At 41.2% G+C, this 23,129-nt stretch overlaps 2 protein-coding genes across 4 annotated transcripts in view; one reads left to right on the top strand and one right to left on the bottom strand.

Annotated features, from left to right (window-relative positions):
• Nucleotides 1-20,001, top strand: part of fancd2 (FA complementation group D2) — a 93,130-nt gene extending 73,129 nt beyond the window's left edge. The window contains exons 37-45 of one of the 3 annotated variants that reach the window (XR_004414673.1): nucleotides 1,397-1,468; nucleotides 4,213-4,251; nucleotides 5,992-6,066; nucleotides 7,629-7,703; nucleotides 10,849-10,995; nucleotides 13,162-13,245; nucleotides 14,796-14,879; nucleotides 16,327-17,002; nucleotides 19,990-20,001. Coding sequence is in view for 2 of the 3 variants with exons in the window: in XM_033037042.1 (XP_032892933.1) it covers nucleotides 1,397-1,468; nucleotides 4,213-4,251; nucleotides 5,992-6,066; nucleotides 7,629-7,703; nucleotides 10,849-10,995; nucleotides 13,162-13,245; nucleotides 14,796-14,879 (576 nt within the window). In the remaining variant the exon portion in view is untranslated. Of the gene's footprint in view, nucleotides 1-1,396; nucleotides 1,469-4,212; nucleotides 4,252-5,991; nucleotides 6,067-7,628; nucleotides 7,704-10,848; nucleotides 10,996-13,161; nucleotides 13,246-14,795; nucleotides 14,880-16,326; nucleotides 18,624-19,989 lie in introns of those variants that run through there. The other 2 variants (XM_033037042.1, XM_033037041.1) reach the window with 2 other exon arrangements.
• fancd2os (FANCD2 opposite strand) lies at nucleotides 19,638-20,548 on the bottom strand. The gene has a single exon (XM_033037043.1). It carries the CDS (start codon nucleotides 20,533-20,535, stop codon nucleotides 19,996-19,998), a length of 540 nt encoding a protein of 179 aa, XP_032892934.1. The 5' UTR covers nucleotides 20,536-20,548; the 3' UTR covers nucleotides 19,638-19,995.
• Nucleotides 20,549-23,129: the final 2,581 nt, after the last annotated feature.

Raw genomic sequence — 23,129 nt, 5'->3', positions numbered from 1 at the left:
GAATCTGAAGAAGGGTCTCAACCCAAAACGTCACCCATTCCTTCGCTCCAGAGATGTTGCCTGTCCTGCTAAGTTACTCCAGAATTTTGTGTCTACCTTTGATTTAAGCCAGCATCTGCAGTTCTTTCCTATGCAATTGCAGTGTCTTTTAAAGAAACTGAACTGGAACATCCACACAATAATGTGGATACCAGACCAGGTCAGAGGCTAGGATTCTTTCACTGACTAATTCTCTTCCCAATGCCTGTCCACCACCTGCAATGCTCAAGTCAGGAGTGTTATTGACTATTTTTCACTTGCCTGGCTGAGTGTGGCTTCAACAACACTCAAGAAACTCAACACCATAAAGGTTGTATCAGCCCACTTGTTGGGGTGGGAGATTGCAACTTTCACGTGGTCCGCCCTGTTTCGACCAATGCAATCAAACTGACGTGCACAACCAAATAAGATCAAATGGAACAAGTTGTCCTACAACTTTAGGCTGTGCACGCCATACGCAAGAAGAAGAAGAAGGAGCCCACTTGATGGGCAACTCATCCACAATCATTCACTCACACCACCACCGATGCACGGCAACAGCAGTGTGTACCATCTTCAGGATGCAGTGCAGCAACTCATAAAGACTCTATGGACAACAGCTCTACCAGCTAGAAGGACAAAGGCAGCAGAAATGTGGGAACACCGCCATGAAGAAGTTGCCCTCCGAACCTCACACCATGCTGACTTGGAAATGTATTACTGCTTCTTCACCATCACTGAGCAATTAAATGCAGTCTCAGCCTGCAAAGCCCAACCCCTTGAATGAAGAATGGAAACATAATATGTTTAAGGTTGACTGGGCATTCTCAGTCAGTTGAGAAATGGTGTGTGACACTTAATGCTAACCACGCTTTTGATTGATACTCAGGGTGAGAAGCATGTTAGTACCATTTTGTCTGTTGTCATCGGGCGGCACGGTACAGCGGTTAAGCTGCTGCCTTACTGCGAGATCCGGGTTCGATCCTGACTACGGGTGCTGTCTTTACTGAGTTTGCACATTCTCCCATTGACCACATGGGTTTTCTCCTGGTGCTCTGGCTTCCTCCCATAATCTAAAGATGTGCAGGTTTGTAGGTTAATTGGCCACTGTAAATTGTCTCTAGTGTGTAGATAGAACCAGTGTATGGAAGATCGATGGTTGGCGATGACTCGGTGGGCAGAAGGGACTGTATCCAAGCTGTATCTCTAAAATTGAATTGAATCGCTCAACACCAATTAGACATTGACCTTTGAGGCATTATCAAACCATTTGCTTTGTGAATCTGTTGTGAAGCATAAAAATAATAGCAAATGTGACTGTTTCAATTTATGCCTTGGTAAACCCTTTCTACTTTAACTGACTCTGTTTTGGTCTCAGGTGCAGATAGAGAAGCTGCTACGTTGGAATCTAGCGGTGCGAGATTTTCATATCCTGGTAAATCTTGTAAAGGTAAATAGATTTCTTTCCTCGCAATGCTATGTAATTTTTATTTCTGTTCTAATGACAGGAAAAGTTGTTCCCTAAGCTAGTTCTACCATTCAACATGAGCATTCTTCCCTCTCCCTTAATTTTTGTTTTTATTCATTAATAAGATATGAGGATCACTGGTACGGTCACACTTCCCAGAATCCCATTAGAGCTGAGTAGCTTGCTATTTCAGAGGGCAGTTATTAATCAAAAGTCATATTTATAAGCCAAACAAGGCTTCCTTCCCTCATGGACAATAGTAAACTAAATTATTTTTATGACAATTGCTTCATTCAGATTTTTACAGATTGTTTTTTATTCCAGAATTATTTAATTGACAACATTTGGTTAATTTGATCATTTTTCCAGCTGTTGGTAGTGTTTGAATTTACTTTACTGGATCATTACTCCAGGCCTCTGCGTGTCTGATTCTGGTGTCTCGTTCACGAGCCTGTAAGATGAATTCTAACACCACCAGCAGCTGGGGAAATGATCCACTGCGGTTAACAAAATCCTATCAATATCAGATTAAAAATAAGTGGTTGACATGAACATTTTGGGCCAAAGGAAGGGTCTCAAACCAAATCATTGGTTGTGCTTTTTCCTCCATAAATACTATCTGACCCACTGAGATCATCCAGCAGGTTGTTTTTTTGCTCAAGATTCCAACATCCATGGCCACTTGTGACTCCACTTGACTTTTGCTGCTTGTAGACAAGATTTCTGTATCTTTATGACCTGTTGCATTTGGGTGCGGTGTTAACGTCACAAATTATCTGGCTGGGACAGCGGGTAGTTGTGATCCTCCGGAGTCCATTCAGGTATGACTGTGATGTGGTTGCAAACTCAAATGCAAGCGAGACTTGGGATATATTTTTCCTCCTGGTTTCCCGTGCACTCAGTTTCCCGTGTTACCAAGTGAAGCAAAGATCCTTAGGGAGTGGAGAATTACAGTGCCCTCCATAATATTTGGGGCAAAGACCCATCACTTATTTATTTGCCTCTGTACTCCCCAATTTGAGATTTGTAATATAAAAAATCACATGTGGTTAAAGTGCACATTATCAGATTTTAATAAAGGCCATTTTTATACATTTTGGTTTCTCCATGTAGAAATTACAGCAGTGTTTATACATAGCCTCCCTATTTCAGGGCACCATAATGTTTGTACACAGCAATTTCATGTAAATGAAAGTAGTCATGTTTAGTATTTTGTTGCATATCCTTTGCATGCATCGACTGCTTGAAGTCTGCGATTCATGGACATCACCAGTTGCTGGGTGTCTTCTCTGGTGATGCTCTGCCAGGCCTGTATTGCAGCCAACTTTAGCTTGTGCTTGTTTTGGGGGCTAGTCCCCTTCAGTTTCCTATTCAGCATATAAAAGTCATGCTCAATTGGGTTCAGATCAGGTGATTGACGGCCACTCAAGAATTTACAATTTTTTAGCTTTGAAAAACTCATTTGTTGCTTTAGCAATATGTTTGGGATCATTATCTTGTTGTAGAATGAACAGCCGGCCAATGAGTTTTGAGGCATTTGTTTGAACTTGAGCAGATAGGATGTGTCTATACATTTCAGAATCCATTATGCTACTACCATCAGCAGTTGTATCATCAAAGAAGATAAGTGAGCCAATACCTTCAGCAGCCATACATGCCCAGGCCATAACACCCCCACCACTGTGTTTCACAGATGAGGTGGTATGCTTTGGATCTTGGGCAGTTCCTTCTCTCCTCCATACTTTGCTCTTGCCATCACTCTGATATAAGTTAATCTTCATCTCATTTGTCCACAAGACCTTTTTCCAGAACTGTGGTTGCTCTTTTAAGTACCTCTTGGCAAACTGTAACCTGGCCATCCTATTTTTGCAGCTAACCAGTGGTTTGTATCTTGCAGTGTAGCTTCTGTATTTCTGTTCATGAAGTCTTCTGCAGACAGTGGCTATTGTCAAATCCACTCCTGAAGAGTGTTTCTGATCTGTCGGACAGGTGTTTGGGGATTTCGCTTTATTACAGAGATAATTCTTTTGTCATCTGCTGTGGAGGTCTTCCTTGCCCTGCCAGTCCCATTGCGATTAGTAAGCTCACCAGTGCTCTCTTTCCTCTTGATGATGTTCCAAACAGTTGATTTTGGTAAGCCTCAGGTTTGGCTGATGTCTCTAACAGTTTTATTGTTTCGCAGTCTCATAATGGTTTCTTTGACTTTCATTGGCACAACTTTGGTCCTCATGTTGATAAACAGCAATAAAAGTTTCCAAAGGTGATGGAAAGACTGGAGGAAAGACTAGGTGCTGAGAGCTCTTACACCCGCATTAAGGAGGCATTTAAACACATCTGAGCAATTACAAACACCTGTGAAGCCATGTGTCCCAAATATTATGGTGCCCTGAAATGGGGGGACTATGTATAAACACAGCTACAATTTCTACATGGTGAAACCAAAATGTATAAAAATGGCCTTTAATAAAATCTGACAATGTGCACTCTAACCACATGTGATTTTTTTTCTATTACAAATCTCAAATTGTGAAGTGCAGAGGCAAATAAATAAATGATGGGTCCTTGTTCCAAGCACTGTAAGCATTTAATATGTGCTAATTCTTCAATGGTTTGCTTAACTGTTATTGTTCGTGTAGCTCCTTACTGTAAACCCTCATTTGTATCTGCATTGGTCATGCTTTGAGTAAATCTATTTGTATATTCATTTATTAATTTTAATCTCACAGGTGTTTGACAGCAGGCCAGTCCTGGGTGTTTGCCTTAAGGTAATCAACATTAAGTTTTGTTTCAGAAAGAACTGCAGATACTGGAAAAATCAAAGGTAGACAAAAAATGCTGGAGAAACTCAGCGGGTTAGGCAGTATCTATGGAGAGAAGGAATTGGCTACGGTTCGGGTCGAGACCCTTCTTAAGACTGATGTCGGAGGGGGTTGGGGGGCGGGGGCGGGAAAACGAAAGGAAGTAGGCAGAGACAGTAGGACTTGTGGGAGAAATGGAAAGAGGGAGGGGAAGGAGGGAGAAGGAAGAGCCGGACCTTTTTGTCTTATTGCAACATTGAAATATCACAAAATGCATCATGTAGTGCATTATTTTGTTGCATGTGATTTTTTGAAGTGGGCAAACAACATAAACTATTTTTCACAAGCTATCGACAAAGAGTCATATAATCGAGTCAAGTTTATTGTCATATGCACAGTACAGTGAGGTACAGTGAAACTCTTGCAGCAATATCAGACACATAAACACAAAAAGTTACATGCATGTTAGGAAAAGATAAATAAAACATTATTGCAAAACCCAATTAGAAAGAAAAAAGTCAATGGAAGTGCATGAGGTGATCTCTGGTGTTTTTTTGGTGAGGTAGGATTAGGGTTGTCCTTGCAGAATGGAAACCATTGACACCATCAAGGCCAATTCATACAATGACCCAGCACTAATTCCATTTTATTCTTCCAACATTCCCATCAATTCCACCCTCTCTCCATCACCACCATGGACCACTGACAGTGTTCTGCTGAAAATTCTGAGACAACCTGTTTCTGAACTTTACAGTAATGTCAGGTAGGCTTTTGAATTTGGTATGAGAAAAGAGCTTGGCAATTTTGTTTTACTTAATAGAAGGCAGTAGGATTAGCCAATACTATCTGGATTTTTTTTTCCTTTTTTTTCTTCCCTTAATGATGCAGTTTTTCCATTTTCAACCAACAGTTACTTTGCAAGATGCATCTCAGCTTGGGCTTACATCGTAAAGCCCTTTCTTCTTCTCTCCCCCCCCCCCCCCCCCCCCCCAATCTAATCCTGTCCTTCTAGAACAATTCTAAAGTCTTTAATTTACCCATCAAGCTCAGTCACGTTAAATTAGACCTTGCACCTTTTGTAGTGTTCAGGAGTCTCAATCTAAATCATAGGGTAGATTGTCAGAGTCATGTTTCCATGGCAGTCATATCAAAACAAGAGGGCTTAAGTTTAAAGTGAGGGGAAGCAGTTTTAAAGGAATTATAGGGGAAATTTTATTTTCACACCGAGAATGGTTGATATCTGGAATGTGCTGTTAATGAAGGTGTGAGATCCTACACAATTACTACTAAAGACATCTAGACAGGCACTTTAATAGGCAAGATAAAAGAGGATATGCATCTAATGTGGGTAAATGGGATTAGCACAGATGGGCAATAAATTCAGCATGGATGTGGTGAGCTAAAGAGCCTATTTCTGAACTTCCTCTGGACCTTATCCAACGTCAGCACACCCGTCCTCAGATATGGGGCCCGAAACTGCTCACAATACTCCAAATGCGGTCTGACCAATGCCTTATGAAGCCTCAGACATTGTAGAGAGACTTAAACCAACATTTATAGCGTATCATATTGAAATACACTTTAATCAGGGTACCTCAGACAAAATAAAAATAAATTATTTGACTGCATAAACTGTATAGTTTTGATGGAATCAATTTCTTTGATGGAATTGATGCAGTTTTCTATTTTTTATATTTTGTGATGCAGCATGGACGCCTTTTCATTGAATCTTTTCTGAAGCAAGGCATGCCACTCCTTGACTACAGCTTCAAGAAGCACCGGGTATGAATTTCCCACAATGAATACAACGTTGTAGTAATGGCAAACAAAACTAATTTCATCAAGTGGCACAGATATTGTAAATGAAAGCTGATATTTATGAGATTGATATGAAGAGCCTGGGAAGATTATGAATAGAATAATAATAACATGAGTCTCCCTGTGACCTGCGTGGCTGTTCCCCGCGTGCTGTTTTCCCTCCCACACCCCTGCGGGTACAGGTTTGTAGGCTAATTTGGCTTTGGTATAAAAATAATTGTGAATTGTCCCTCATGTGGTGGGTAGTGCTAGTGTACAGGGATCTCTGGTCAGTGCAGACTTGGTGGGCCAAAGATCCTGTTTCCGCGCTGCAACTCTGAAGTAAGAAATTATAATTGCAAGTGGTGAATTAATAGTCAAATGAACCGGGGGAAAGACCTACGTTTGTGCAAATTCTTTCCCAAAGTGCTGTATAACTAACTAAGTCCTGTATAGCAAGCCTCACAGCGCCAGAGACCCAGGTTTGATCCCGACTACGGGTGCTGTCTTTACGGAGTTTGTACGTTCTCGCTGTGACCACGTCAGTTTACTCTGCGTGTTTCGGTTTCTTCCCACACCTCAAAGACGTACAGGTTTGTGGGTTAATTGACATGTAAATTGTCCCTAGTATGTAGGTTAGTGCTGGTGCATGGCGTGATCGTTGGTCAGCCCGGACTTAGTGGGCCAAAGGGCTTGTTTTCACGCTGTATCTCTACAGTCTAAAGCACACGGTTGTTCAAGGCTAGGTCTCACAACCAGCACCATGATTAAGTGATCAGTATTGCCCAAGGTACTTGAGGGATAGTGCTCCTAATTTCTCTTTGAAATAGTCCCAGTCGAGAGGGATGATCAGGGCTTGATATAGTATCTCCTGCAGTTAGCATCTTCAGCAGTACAGATGCCTCTCAACTACACACTTCCAGCCACAATTGTCTGTTCAGATTGAGTGGCATTCTGGCGTGGCAATTCATTTAAACATACAAAGTTTGCAAAACACTGAAGATCATTCCAGGAAAAGGGATTTCATATGTTTATTTTGATAATAGTCTACAGGTCTTTAAAATGGACTGGAGAAATGCCAGGCACAGTCGAATCTTTCTAAATTATGTTTTACAATATTCATTTCCCTCTGCTATTTCTTCAGACTTTCTTCAAGCAATTTTCTACTGAACCTCTGGTGATACCATTCAATGGTTGCCTGCTTAAGATCACGACCTGCTTTTAGTGCCTGCACTGAATCATTGCCTACGTTTCTTTCAGACCTCTTTTGTCAAGGTCAATTAAAGTTATGAAGCACAGGTTCCTCACTGAAATTATGATATCCCTGCTCATTGTGCTACTCGAGAACATTTGATAATGATCAGTGGAGAACTCTATTAAGCTTCTAAATGTTACATATAGTTGGTTAAGAAGGAGCCATAAATTATGTTTTAAATTCACTTTTACAAAGCTATTTTATTTTACAATTTTTGAATTATATATTTTATTTTCTCCTATATTTTATATCTGTGCCCTGAGATGTCTTTTTTTTTTTTTTTTCCTTATAGGATGACGTTCATAGTTTGCTGAAAACTCTACAGCTGAGCACCCGTCAGTTGCACCATATGTGTGGACACAGCAAGGTATCACTGTATTATATAAGGTGGTCAAGTTGCAAGCAATTGGTTCAGCCAGATTTCTTGATATGTTCAAATTTATTGTAAGAGAAACTAGATTGAGACGCAAACTCTGCTGCAAATTTTAGTCAATTTTGTATAGGTTTGATCAATTTAATTACAATAAGCAGTTACAATTGGGGTGGCACAGCTGTAGAGCTGCTGCTTTGCAGCTTCAGAGACCCGGTTCCAATCCTGACTATGGGTGCTGTCTGTACAGAATTTGTACGTTTTCCCTGTGACCGCGTGGGTTTTCCCTGGGTGCTCCAGTCTCCTTCCACAGTTGAAAGACGCACAGGTTCATTGGCTTCAGTAAAACTTGTAAATTGTCACTAGTGTGTGGAATATTGCTAGTGTAGGGTTATCATTGTTCGACCCGATGGGCCGAAGGGCCTGTTTCCACGCTGTATCTCTATACTAAACTAATTCATGAAGATCCCTAAAGATCATTTAAGTGACATGAATGATGCAGGGCTCGAAATTAACGGTTGCCCGGGTGCCATTGACCACTCAAAGCGCCGCCCGGCAACCTAAACACCGAGTCATTTTGCCCGGCTTGGCAACCAGATACTGGTTTGTACCGAAGATAGACACAAAAAACTGGAGTAACTCCGCGTGCCAGGCAGCATCTCTGGAGAAAAGGAACGCGACGTTTTGTGTCGGCGGTGACGGCTGTATTGCGTGGGCAAGATACTAGGTGCGGGGTGACGAAGGGTCGCAGCGAATGACGGGCCTAGAACAGCGGCTCCATCTCCTCCTCCTGCACCCCGCCCGCCCTGATAAGAGCCGCTGCTTGCAAACCCGCTAACCAAAGATCTTATAGCAGAGCTCCGCTATAGGATCTTTGCTGCTAACGGCGCTTTAAAAAAAAAAAAACCCTCCCGCACGCCGAGGCCGGGAGGAGGGAGGGAGGGGGAGGCCTCAGCGTGCGGGAGGGGTTTGTTTTGAAAGCGGTTTTTGCCGTTAGCGAGATTGCTGTCGCGGCCGTCATTCACTCCGAAACTTCTGAAGCAGCAGCACCATAGATCCTGATCTTTGAGCTGCACCGCTCAGCCCCGCACCTTGCTGTTGGCTGGCGGAGGAGGTAGGCGGTGGCGAGGAAATCCCAACGGCCAAGGCAGCAGGGCGATGTTGTCCGAGGAGCGCTGACTCCCAACTCCCCCCCCTCTCTCTCTCTCTCTCTCTCTCTCTCTTGTACGCCCCCTCCACCACCCCTTATCCTGTGACCCCTCCGCACTGATCCCCATTCCCTCCTCTATTTAGTCCTCACTGACATCCCCTGCGCTCCCCTTCCCATCTCCCCCCCCCCCCCCCAATCTATTCATCCTGCGCTGATCTCCCTATCCACCTCGCATTAATTCTCCTGCCGCCCCCCCCATCCACCCTGCACTGGTTCCCCAATTCACCCCGTACTTACCCCTTTCCCATCCATCCTGCACTTCTCCATCCATCCTGTACTGATCCCCATCCATCCTGTACTAATCCACGCATTCATCCCATACTGACCCACCCTCCATTTACCCTGCACCTTCCCCCATTCATCCTGTAGTGATTTCCCATTCATCCTGCACAGACCTTCCGATCCACCCTGTACTGAACCCCACCCCCCCCCCCCAATTCATCCTGCGCTGCCCCCCCCCCCATCCATCCTGTGCTGATCCTCCCATTCAAGAAGAATGGGGGGAACACTGAAGAAGGGTCTCGACCAGAAACGTTGCCTATTTCCTTCACTCCATAGATGCTGCCCCATCTGCTGAGTTTCTCCAGCACTTTTGTCTACCCCAATCCATCCCGTACTGACCCCCCATTCAACACCACTGATATCCCCCGTGCTCTCCCCTCACAATTTTACCTACTCCAACCAACACGTACTAATTCACCTGCCTCAATCCATCCAATCTGCACCGACTGCCTTCTAACCCCCCCCCCCCCCCCCCCCCCCCCCCACCACCGGCCATCTATCCACCCCGCACTGATTCACACACACCCCCTTCCCTGACCCTATTGTCCTGGAAATGTCTTCAGAGCGAATATTGACTATGTTTGATAACGGAATGCAATCAAATGTGTTTTAATTCCCAATGTTATTATTTGTTTTAATCCATAAAGATGGATTAATTAAATTGTGAACACGTGAAACATTAAAACCGCAGTGTTCGATTGTCACTGCTATCGTTGACACGTTATTACAGAATTCATTTTAACGGCAAATCAATGCTCTTACTATGGAGTATCAGTACTGTAGTTATTTAATGAGCAACATTCACAAGTATACTTACGCATTTATGTTACCATGGTCCAGGATTTATTGACACAGGTTGATCATACGCTGAATAATCCAAACATTTTTGTTTGGAAGTGGAAAGAACTAATAGAAATTGCATTAACTACAATGTGTAAAAAGAGTTGAGATACTGTCTTATAATTTTGCTGCATGTCATTGTGGGATATATCATGTCTTGATTGGTGAATGTTTAGTTTGTGACTTTATTTGAAGCAGAAATAATATATGAATGCTTCATTGAGTATAATTCTGACTGGTAACTACGCGCTTTATCCGAGCACATTGTCGCACGCGTCATGCAAGCCATCTTAAATGACCACCTAAACTGTCATTTGGCAACCTAAAAAGCTGCCAAGGTTGCCCGGCTGGCAACAGGGGAAAAATGTTAAGCGAGAGCCCTGTGATGAACTTGTGGGGAAATGTATCTGTATCCGTATCTGAACCGATTTTACAAAATGTCAATGAAGACAAAATCATAATGCATTTTGCGTTGTTTGAGTTCTAGAGTCATAGAATTGTACAGCCCACAATGTCCTTGCCATTCTTAAAGCCCATATATAATTATAATAATTTTATGATTATAATATTTTAATTACTAATATCTCACAGTATCAATGATGCAATGATACTTGATTATCACATGTACCTAGGTACAATGAAATGCTCTGTTTTGCATAGAAACATAGTAAAATTATATAGCTGACTTTGCCTAGTCAGTACACTTGTCGCCACGTTTTGGCGCTGCCAAAATTAATAACTCTTATCTGCAGAGCACGAATTTTGTTGTAATTTAAAATTGCCTTTCTCTCCCCTATGGTTAATTTGTAGATCAACCAGGATACTAATCTGACCAATCATGTCCCACTGTTGAAGAAGCTGTTGGAATTATTTGTGTATCGAGTTAAAGCAATGTTGACCATCAACAAATGCCAAGAGGCATTCTGGCTAGGAAACCTCAAAAACAGAGACCTGCAGGTGATTAGATTTAGATATATATGATTAGATTTATATATATATATATATATATATATATATATATATATATATATATATATATATATATATATATATATATATATATATATATATATATATTTTTTTTTTAAAGTACAGATTTATTTGTAAGTTTGTCAAAATAGTATATTCTGTTAATTGTCACGTGCTTATTCTGTCTCTCTTACATTTGACCTTGATTGCCCCTAGGTTAGAAAGTTGCCATTTCAGCTCCGCAGCTTCAAATATTCTCTTCAATGTTACCCACCTCCCTCCTAAATTAACACATGAGCATCCCTTCAAACTTATTGTTTCCCTGGATTTCAATGCTGTTGGTCCTTCCTGCTTCACATCTCTTACATTCTCAGCATCTAGTTAATACCCCACAAAAGTATCCAACATCACCATTTCCTGATCTATTTCACCACCTGTTTCTTTCTAAATAACTTATGCTGCTGATGAGTATGATTCACACTTGCTATTTCCCACCACGTAGAGTCATACAGGCCCTTCAGCCCAACTTGCCCACACCGACCCAACATGTCCTATCTGCACTAGTCCCACTTGACTGCGTTTGACCCATATGCCTCTAAACCTATCCTATCCATGCACCTGTCTAAATGTTTCTTAAACGTTACAATAGTCTCTGCCTCAACTACCTCCTCTGGCAGCTCATTCCATACACCCACCACCCTTTGTGCGAAATAGTTACCCCCTCCGATTCGTATTAAACCTTTTCCCCTTCAACTTAAACCTATGTCCTCTGGTTCTCAATTCCCCTACTCTGGGCAAGAGATTCTGTGCGTCAACCTGATCTATTTCCTCTCATGATTTTTTACACCTCTATAAGATCACCCCTTAATGCCACCTGTTTCTCAGTTTGAATGAGGACACTTCAGATGTCCAAGTATTGGTCTGAAAATAACTACAGTGGTGGACCTTGTTCTGATGTTACTCTACCAACCCAGATGTCTAGTTTTGTCAAACATTGACTGAAAACTGTCCTGTGCCTCCTATATTCTCTATGGGCAAATGGGGTTCTACATTATTCCTCGTGTGGTTGATTATCATGCAGAAGGACAATCCTGAGAAATCTTATTTATTAATTTATTAGTTAACTATGAGCAAATAGTAGGTTCCCTTGAGAGAGGCCGAATATTTTTACAGAACAATGGAGCACAGAAACCATTCTGTTTGTGCCAAACACCATGCCAAGCGAATCTAATCTCTGCCCGCACGTGATCCATATCCCTGTATTCCCTGTGTATCCTTGTGCTGATCTAAAAAGGAGGAAGACTGACTGAACTTTATTGCCTTCCATCACAGTGATCACTGTGGTGGATGTTTATGTTCAGTTCTATCGTTCTTTTTCATTGTCTTGTGTTCTTTTAGTTGTATGGCAGCGTGGTAACTCAAATATCACTGTACCTTAATTGGTGCATGCGACAATAAATGTGAATCTGAATCTGAAAACCTCTTAAATGCCTTGATAATCACCTCTGCCATCCCTGGCAGTGCATTTCACCACTCTACTTTGGAAATTGCTAATATGTGCCTTGAGCAATGTGTCAAAATGAAGGCCTCTCATTGGAAAAAACAAAGTGCACAAAGGAACAGCACATCATATTCTGGTTAGGTGGTATACAACACTACGGTATGAAGATTGAATTTTCCAATTTTAGATAACATCACTCCTCCCTCCACCCTTCCACCACATCTCCTCCCTGTTTCACATCTGGGTATACACGCATTTCTTCCACAATACAGACCTTCTGTATTCCTCTCCCCATGTCCCATTCCACCTATATCCTTTCCTCTGGCTTTACATTTCACTATTCTCTGCCCTCCTTATCTCACACCCTTTTGTCTTATTTTCATCTCTAGCCTTTGTCCACCCATCTACCAAACAAATCCCCCTTCACCAGCATTCAGCGATCGCCCGGTCTTTTTCCCATCCCCACATCTTTTCCAGCTTTCTTCCTCCTTGCTACAATAATTCTGAAAAGGGGTCCTGACCCGAAACATCGCCTAACCATTCCTTCCAGACCGGACCTATTGAGTTCCTCCAGCATTTTATGGGTTTTTTTTGATAAACCAGCATCTGCAGTTCTGTGTGTCTTCACGGAGTTGACTCCTTTTATTGAACAGGGAGAAGAGATTTTAACCCAGCAATCCCAGGAGGAGAGTGGAGGTGATGAAGAATCACAGTTACCTGAAGACGATATGGAAGAGGTAAGCTCTAGGAGTGTGTTTGTATTGAGACGAGGACCATAACAAAGTAAGTGCCTATTTAAGACATAATATTGGACCAGCTGATGAGATGATCAATTAATACTTGGATGTGGTTATCAGCTTATTTAAAAATTGCATTTATTTTAATGGATAACAATAAGCAAGATAATTAGGTCGTTTAAATCCGTGGAATAGGTTTCTAATGCTTGGGCCTGGGTTAGAAAGTTGCATTCTAATCTGAAGCTTCAGATATCAACAACAAGGTGTCAAGAATGTAACCAAGCTCAAGGAAGGTGATACCGTGAAACTCGGCTGAAGGGAGAGGGTAACCAATATCCTGGTGGACAGATTCGTTAGTGTCTTAGGGAAGGGGTTAATCTAGATTGGAAGATGCATGGGATCTAAAGCAGCAGTGATACAGACACTGGAATTTTCTACAGAAGTCAATGACAGCAAATTCAGTTGACAAGACAGGCAGGAGCATCAAATTGCATTCATTTGTTGGATTAAATTGCATTCATGTCACTGCTAGAGGCCTGACAGGCAAGGTGGATGAATTTGGAGCATGGATAAGTGAAACAGACAGGCTGCAGGTGATTCTTGTGGGATAGAATTGACAGAAACAAAGAAAGAGAAGCTGCATTTTTGATGAAGGAGAATATCACAGCAATAATCCGAGACAAAGTTACTGAGGAATCATTCAGTGAGTTTTAATGGGTGGAGCGAAGAAATAACTTACCTTGCTGGAATTGTACCACAGGCCCTACAAATGAGAATGAAAGGAACAAATATGCAGGAAGATTGTGCAGAGCTGCAAGGATAATAGGGTTGCAATAGTTGGGGATTTTAATTTATTAAATGCAGACTGGGACTGCCATAGTGCTTAGAAGGGGTGGAATTTGTTAAACGTGTTCAGGAAGGTTTCCACAGGTGATATATAGAGGACCCTCAAAGGAAGAGGGCAAAAGCTTTCCCTACTCTTGGGAAGTATGGCAGGGCAAGTGACTGTGGCGTCAATGGGGAAGGACTTTGGGGCAAACAGCCATCGTTCTATTAATTTTAAAATAGTTACGGAAAAAGACTGAACTGTTGCAGAAGTTGAAGTTTCAAATTGAATTTTGGCGGTAATAGACAGGAGCCAGTAACGGGTGATTGGAGTAGGTTGTTTGCAGACAAAGGGACATTGGGCAAGTGGTGGGATTTTAAAAGTGTGTTAGGGAGAGTTCAAGATCTCCACGTTCCTGCTGGAGTGAAGAGCAAGGGTGCAGGAATAGGTAACCCTGCATGACGAGACATATGATCAGAAAAAAGAGCATGGTTCAGATAGAGTCATCAGGAATCTAGTGCATCACTGGAGGAGTGTATGTCAGGACATAAGGAAAGAACATTTTGGAGAATCCAAAGAGATTACATTAGGAAGTAATATTGATGGGGTACACAGAGAGTATATTAAGGGACAGAGAGTAACTGGGGAGAGACTAGAGCTCGAAGTGTGAATCATTAATTATCTGCAGAGGAGAATGCTGTACAATTTGTTTGTTTTCTTGCAGGAGGTAGAGGAGGAAGAGAATGATGAATGTGAATCCAACGTAAGGAAAGCTACAAGGGATGCCGAAGACTCTGACAGCGACTAGGTCTTTATTAACAATATTCATGCTGAGACACAAAGCAATTACAGATGTTTACTGATTGCTCTATGTAGAATTAATTCAATCAGCCAGGCTATATCTCGCCTGACTTCTGGTTGTTTCGTAATACCTTGGCCAATCTTTAGGCCAGAGGGTTAGTCTTAAAAATTGGTATTTTGAGATCTGTGACTTCTCATCTGGATGAGCCCCATCCCAACATACGATAAAGAGTTTAACTCCAACTGATGCTGCATAGTTTAATCATTGTGTATCATTCCTCTTTAGGCTTTCATAGCTTGACCATTCAGTTCTGTGGGTTTCAAGGCATACTTACAATGATTTTAATAAAAACACATATATCTGTGCACCTATGGGGAATCAGAATTAATGATAGACTGGGATGAATGTACCTCCTGAGTAATGTTTGATGTGATTGGCCATAATGCACAATCTCTCCATGATGAGACAGGAGATCACAGTTCTTGAATATCTGACTTTTTAGTTTTTGATTGATTCATGGAAAGACAGCATGGAAACAGACCCTTCGGCCTACAAAGTCCACGCTGACCATTGATCACACTAGTTCTACGTTATCCCACTTTTGCATCAACTTCCTGCACACTAGAGGCAATTTACGGGGGTCAATTAATCTACAAACTGAAACATCTTTGGGATTGGGGAGGAAACCGGCGCACCTCTAAACTAAAACACCGAGAAGAAACCCACGTGGCCACAGGGAGAACGTGCAAACTCCACACAGACAGCACCCAGGGTCTGCATCAAACCCGGGTCGCTGACGCTGTGAGGCAGCGGCACTACCAGCTGCGCCACTGTGCATAAGAATTTAATTGTGATAATGCTATCGGAGCCCAATAAATGATCTGATTCCAGTTAGAATAAAGTTGGAACTGCTTATTCATATATTTTAACTTTAGGTTTAAATAGAAATTGACAGTTTTGCGTTCATAGAGTTCCTTTCATATCCTTAGATAGACACCAAATGCTGGAGTAACTCTGCGGGCCAGTCAGCATCTCTGGGGAAAAATGGATAGATGATGTTTCAGGTCGGAACCGAATCCTTCATTTTCTCCAGAGATGCTGCCTGACCCAGTGAGTTACTCCAGCATTTTGTGTCTATCTTTGGTATAAATTAGCATCTGCAGTTCAATTCCTATCCATTTCAGATTGCTCTAAAGCCCTTTATTTCCCTTGAATACTCTGCAGTGTGGGCACTGGGTCATAAATTACAATATGCCGCTATGATTTTCATTTCTGCTCATTGAATAAGTGGTTCCACGCCTTAAAAGGTTTTGGTGAGGAAGCAGGTACGTTCCTCATTCTTCATTATGAATGGTGTGGAGGATGGGTTGAAATAACCTGATGAGGAATTTTGTAAATTCCAATTCCATAAATGGAAATGTGATGTTAATTCTATTAATCTGGTCATTTCTAGGCCGTTACTGAGGGGGAATAAAGATCAAGAAAACAATTGGAATGTCCATGGCTCTTCTGAAAAGGAATCTTACCAATTTTACTGTGTTTGTCTCACAACTGGAGTCCAGTCCCACCCTACATACTCTTCATGTTCCCTGAAGCAGCCACATTAATGACTTATCCAGGACATTGCGGGAAGACCAACAAATGAAGCATTATCAATGCACTTTAAAGAACACGTTAAATTTCTACCTGGGGTTCACCTCGCGTTGCATTCACAGCTGCCGACGATGGTCCAGAGGTGTTTATGGGGTTTGTTAGAAATTCCAATACCATCTCCTTCTTATGTTTTGACAAGCTGATCTTTAGGACCCATCCTGGAAGGCCTTGATTTTTGCTGAGGCTACTGGATGGAGACAAGGATTGTAGGTTGGGAGTCACTGGTGGATTTGGTGCACAAATGATGTGGGAATGTGAGAGTTAAGAAATCAGCTAATGGTGTGAACAATAATGGGGACAGACATTTGGAGTGAATGTCAAGTTGAGTTTAGAACGGGAAGTGAAAGAACAAAACCTTTAGTTCAAACTTGCTGTTCATTTTATATAAATATACATTTATCTTCAGCCTCTTCTTTTAATGTTGTTGATTATTCATCACAGTCCATTGATATTCCATATCCTTGTTCTTATTAAATGTACCACGATGATTGGTATTTGAACTCTCAATTTCATGATTGAAATTTGAATTTAAATTGAAATTCAGATATGTTGTGATGGGGAACAGAGAGCCTATGCAATGCCCCGTGGCACATCGTCGAAGGCGGTCCACTGTTCTCCATTTTGGTTTCTTGGCTCTGATATCGTGGACAAGACCCAAGTGAATGTTAGGCATTGCCACAAAGGAAGAGCCAATTGAAAGCAAAGACATATCTGGTCAATGAAAGTCATCTATCAATTGCTAGTTTTGTCGAGGAGCAGATATCCTGCCCAACTTTTGCTATGGATTGTGTGTAGGAAGGTCAGGATAATCTGATACAATCTTTGGAATTGCTTTGTGTTTAAAATATCATCTTTAATGAACCCAGTTCTTTTAGATGCATTAAAGCATTTCAAGAATTAATTGATAATCAACCAGAATTTTGGGCATGCAGAGATGCAGGTCATGTCTTGCCATACATTGCTCATTTGTATGATATTCACAACTGCTTATAGGTTTTGAACTGTGAATAATCAAAATTATTTGGCGCTTTGAGACTTAAATAACATACCTTGGTATTTATCCAACGGCATACAGGATTGCAGGTTAATTAGTTTGGTAAAAATTGTAAATTGTCCCTAGTGTGTGTAAGGTAGTGCAAGTGTGCAACATTTTTTGCACTGTATCTCGAGACCAAACGCTCAATACTTTGAACTGACACCAGGGATTTTTAAACATTTGTAGTTTGTTGGATCGGGACATTTTCTGAAATGTTTCTGTTCCTTGACTTGATATTTATTAACTACATAAATTAACGTTTCTTTGTTGTCGTTTTCATAGATGGTGTACCACGTTGCAATGGTTTAATTTAACAGGTGGCTTTGATAGAAACGGAGTACAATATATACCCTATTATTTTGTTTTGCTCATCATTTAAACGAACCAGCCATAAATTTCTTCAGTTTCTTAACCTTCAAATTTTACTTATCTGTATGTATCGGCTACATTTTGAAATTGAAATAAATCTCATTTCAGTATTTCAGATTTTCATAGCAATAGTCTTAGCAAAAATTGCAGAATAAAGATGAAATTACATTTATTAGCAGACTAAAGAAGAGCTTTATAAATGGCAATCTTTGGTGAAAGCTCATTATGCCATTCTAGTATCCGTCACGGTGACTAATTTGTGTTTAGGGTTAACATTACAACATTTATTTAATTGGCAATCAGATATTATATCAGGTAGACTGTCATATTACAAGAGTGATACTTAGAAGGCAATATTTTTTCATTAAATAATGGATTCAGTTGAAATATATTGGAGCTTTGCTTCACATGAACAGAAGGTTGATCTTGGGACTGGTTCTGATTGTTCATGGATGGTTATGGCTATATATGATTGGTTGCATGCATAAACCAATCTACAGTAAATAATTGTCCAATTTTGCTGAAATGCCCTCTTTCGTCATTTAAATAAATGTAAATAAGGAATTACTATTGGAATCGGTTCTATGCTGCTCAACTCAGTTTGTTTATTATTATGAGCTTTATAATTGTAAACGGTTGTTAACAAGTTTTACACTGTATAAAATTAAAATTAAAGTTTTACTTTTAGTGAATTTCCTACTTGTGTAATTTAAAAAAATAATTGGGAATACATGTTTTTGCTTAGAAAGATGCTCCAGTATATCCCCTAAATTTGTTTAATTGCTAACCATTGCAACCAGGAAGCAGTAACATATATAATACAGTGTAGGAAGTATTTGGGATTGATCTGTCCAACACCTGGGGCTTGCAGAGTAGATATGCCTTTGCATGTGCCTTCTCTCTTATAAGATGTTGACTTGAAACTGACCCAGCTAAACTAGGTTCTCCATTTTCACTGAAAGGCAAAAAGAAAGCAATGAATGCTTTAAGATGGAGCTTGATTACAGAACTTCCAAAACGGGTGAAGGAATCTGCTAAACTTATGAGTGGACCAATGCTTAGTATTCCTCCAAAATCAAGTTGTATTATCCATAATAAGGGCATCTGTATGGATGCACATTCTATTTACCCGTAACTCATCTGCATCGAAACTACAGACAATGCATTGGGTTGAGACCCTTCTCCAGACTGATCTTCCCAACCCGTGATGCATCTGATCCTTTCCCTTCACAGATGCTGCATGACCCACTGAATTCCTACAGCAGTTTGCGGGTTTTGTTTTTTTTTAGCTCAAGTTTCCAGCATCTGTAGTCTCACTGTCTCTATTATCAAAGCTACTCTGTTGGTGCACTGCCCTTTGGACTTGTTGCATTGTGAACTGTGAAGGGGAAAGAACATGAAATTCCAATTTACAGTTTCTTTCTTTCTGTGTAGAAGGCAGGCTTTGAATAGTTGAAAAGCATAATGCAGCATCTTCTCATTGCATGACACCCCTTTCAAACCCGGTGACTGCACAGTGGAGAAAGACAATGTGATGGAAACAGAAAGTTAATGCTTTCCTTTCAGTTGTGGATGAACCTCAGTATCATGAAATAATATTTTAAAATCCAAAAATGGCCAGAAGCTTAAGTAACAAAAATTTGTTTTATTTTTACTATTCTGAAAATATTGCCTCTTAAACTTAATTTTTATTACATCATAATTAATTGAATTTTATGCCAGTTGGGTTTGTCTTGTGCAAAGATGGGACTAGAAGAAACATGTGAGCTTGTTTTAGGCCAAGAATCTTTATTTTTTGTATGATCACCGCAACCAAGTTTTTCCCTGAACAAAAACAGCAATAATAGTGAACTTGTATTAAACCATGCATGCCCACTGCAGGTCTAGTGTGGAGACCCTATTGTCAGAAAGATTGTCACATGAACTCATACCTATAAGGAAAGATACAGCTGTGGTGAAATGCCAGTGTGTTCTCTTCTCTAACTGATGGGATCAGAAGTGAGAAACTTTGGAAATTTAAAACAATTGTGCTGTTAAACTTAATATACGCTCGGGAAGCCAGCCTTAAATTGGATGCTGCAAGACGTAAAAGCACTTCTGATAGGCTGTATAAATCAAGGTGACAACCCTTAGGAATTGCCTGTAAATCATCACAATTACATTAATTTTATATTGTGTGGTTACTGTGGGTGTTTGGGAACCAACATTGGCGATCTCAGTGAAGGCTGATCCTTCAGAAGTTTGGAAGCCCCGCGCCAGTTTTGGTGCACCGGTGGTGATGGGTGATCCAAACACCGAATCCACGGAGCTGAGTTTGACGGGTTCGGGTTTATACACGACCGTGTTGGCGTTCTGCTCGTTTTCACAAGAGTAACACAACATATCAGGACTGATGTTTCCCGCGTCTGCGAGAAGGCCCAAGAGGTTCCAATCATTGGTTATGACGTTGTCTTGCAGGTAGAGGGCCACCTCCTGGTCTGACGGCGAGGCCACCTGAATCGCTTCCGCTCCATCCAGTTTCCCAGAAGCAGGCGCACTGTATCCGACAAACTGGAAACTTTCATCAAAGGGAGACCATAGATCCCACAGCTGATAAGCAGTCATCTTCAATTGAGAACAGGATCTTAAAGAGGGAGACAATGGTCAGTCATCAACTGTTTAACAATTTGAAAAGGAAAGTTGCACTAAAAGTCTTTTTAATTTGATATGAATTCTACATTAAAAAAAATTATAAATGCCCATTCAGCTCAATAGAACATCAGTCGCATAACATAATAAAACAAAGTACTGGAGGAACCTGTGGAAAATAAATTGGGAGAAAGGAATTTGTGAGAGAATAGAATTCTAAAACACTAAGTGTGGGAGGAACTTAACGGTTCAGGCAATATCTGTGGAGGGAATGGTCTCCACGCATCTTTAAACTGCCCCTCTCACCTGAAAGCTATACCCCCATGTATTGGGCATTTCCACCCTATGGATAAAGGTTCTGACCGTCTACCCTATCCACGCCTCTCATAATTTTATATGTAGTACCTCTATCAGGTCTGCCCCCAGCTTCTGCCACTAGGAAAAACAATCCAACTTTTCCTTATAACTAATATATTCTAATCCAGGCAGCATTCTGGTAAATCTCTTCTGCACCCTCTCCAAAGCCCCCAACACCTTACCGGGGTGACAAGAACTGCACACAATACTCCAAATGCGGCCTGACCAAAATCCTGTTAATTTAGAAAATCATCATTCCCTGTTCTTTACCATCCATTTTATGAGGATGTTGCCAGGACTCGGGAGCCTGAGCTTTAGGGAGCGGTCGGGTAGGCTGGAACATTATTGCTGGGAGTGCCGGAGGCTGAGGGCTGAACTTAAAGATGTGTACAAAATTATGAGGAATAAATAGGTTGAATTCAGAGTCTCCTACCCAAATGTAGGGGAATCAAGACCCAGTGAACATAGGTTTAAAGTGAGAGGGACAACATTTAATAGGAACCAAAGGGGTAACTTTTTTACTTCCAGGGTGGTGATAAAAAATAGACTATGGAGAAGGTGCAAGGACAATACCACCACTGAGAGCTTCTAACTATCAGTCAGAGTAGGGTGATTGGCCTCTCTAAATTGGCACCCCAAGTGTGTAGGGAGTGGATTAAAAACTTGGATAACAGAATTGGAGTGTACGGGTGACCGATGGACAGCATGAACCCGGTGGCCGAAGGGCCTGTTTCTGCACTGTATCTCTAAAGTACAGTCTAACGATAGGAAAGAGGGATATGGGCCATATATGATAAAATGGGACCGACTTAGGTGGACCATCATGTTTGGCATAGATGAGTTTGGCCAAGGTTTAGATGGTTATAGGCCAAGCATGAGCAGGTGGGACTAGTGTGTCTCAGAGTTACACAGCGTGGAAACAGGCTCTTCGGCCCAACTTGCCCACAACAACCAACATGTCCCATCTACACTAGTCCCACCTGCCTGCGCTTGGCACCTCATATTCTGCTTGGGTGTCAGGGGTGATGGCAGGTGAATGGGGTTTTAGAGGAAAAGGTAGATCAGCCATAATCGAATGGCAGAGTAGACTTGATGGACCAAATGGCTTAATTTCACTCCTAGAGCCAGTGAACATGAAAATACCAGAGTATTCATCAAGTCAGCCAGCGTCTGTGGAGATAAAGAAACAGGAGCCAATAATTCAGGTTGATGATTTTTAGATCAGAGCACTATTCTGTGTGACCAGTTTTCTTGTCATTACCTAAAATAACAAATTTAAATTAATATACTCGCCCGTCACATAAAATAATCGGTACGATAGGAAATAAGACTAAATACGAACTATTCTGGAGACCTCTCTAATTCCTCCGTTGAGTTGAGCCCTAATATAAATATATTGTGTTGCTTAGCTACCTGGAATATAAGTGTAGCAGTTTTTGATATGTTGTAACAATTCGATACATTGATAATGACGTCGCAATGGACGGATATAGCACGTTCCCGAACGTTAATACTTCAACGTTCCAACATCTAATGGTTGCTGGAGAGTGTAACCAATCGGAATGAGGCTGCGTTACTACAGCTTTGTTTATGAATGAACTGAAACCAAATCAGTTATGGCGCCCGCCCTTTTTTTAACCCAGTAACTTCTGCAGTGAATGTAACAGCCCTCCGTGGGAGCGCCTTTCCGAAGAAATTGCAGCCATTCTAGTATGACGCCTACACCCTTTAGATACTGATAACGTAATACGAGTATTTGCACAGTTTTCTGTTTGGTATACACATTTTTATATTCTGAATAAAGTTTACATTTGGAAATTTAAAAAAAAGGTTCTGTCCTTAAAGATGAACATAAAATGCTGGAATAGCTCGGCGGATCAAGTGGCATCTCTGGGGGAAAGGGAATAAGTGACGTTCCGGGTCGGAGGCTGACTATATACAATTAGGGTTGGGCAATAAATATCAAAGGTTTAAAGGGATATGGGCCAAATGCCGGCAGGTGGGATTAGTGTAGATGGGGCATCTTGGACGGCATGGGCAAGTTAGGCCGAAGGGCCTGTTTCCATGCTGCATTACTCTGATTCTACATATCACGCAATGTATTTTTTGTTTTTTTATATATAAACCCGCATTTGCAGTTAGTTGCCAGCTTCATCATAACCAATTGCATTGTTCTCGCCTACAATAATTACTTTAATCTCGCTAACCTAATT

Source organism: Amblyraja radiata, chromosome 18 (assembly GCF_010909765.2).
Source record: "Amblyraja radiata isolate CabotCenter1 chromosome 18, sAmbRad1.1.pri, whole genome shotgun sequence".
Lineage (NCBI taxonomy): Eukaryota > Metazoa > Chordata > Chondrichthyes > Rajiformes > Rajidae > Amblyraja > Amblyraja radiata.
Note: the sequence above shows the minus strand (reverse complement) of the source record. Positions and strands in the feature narration are given on the sequence as shown.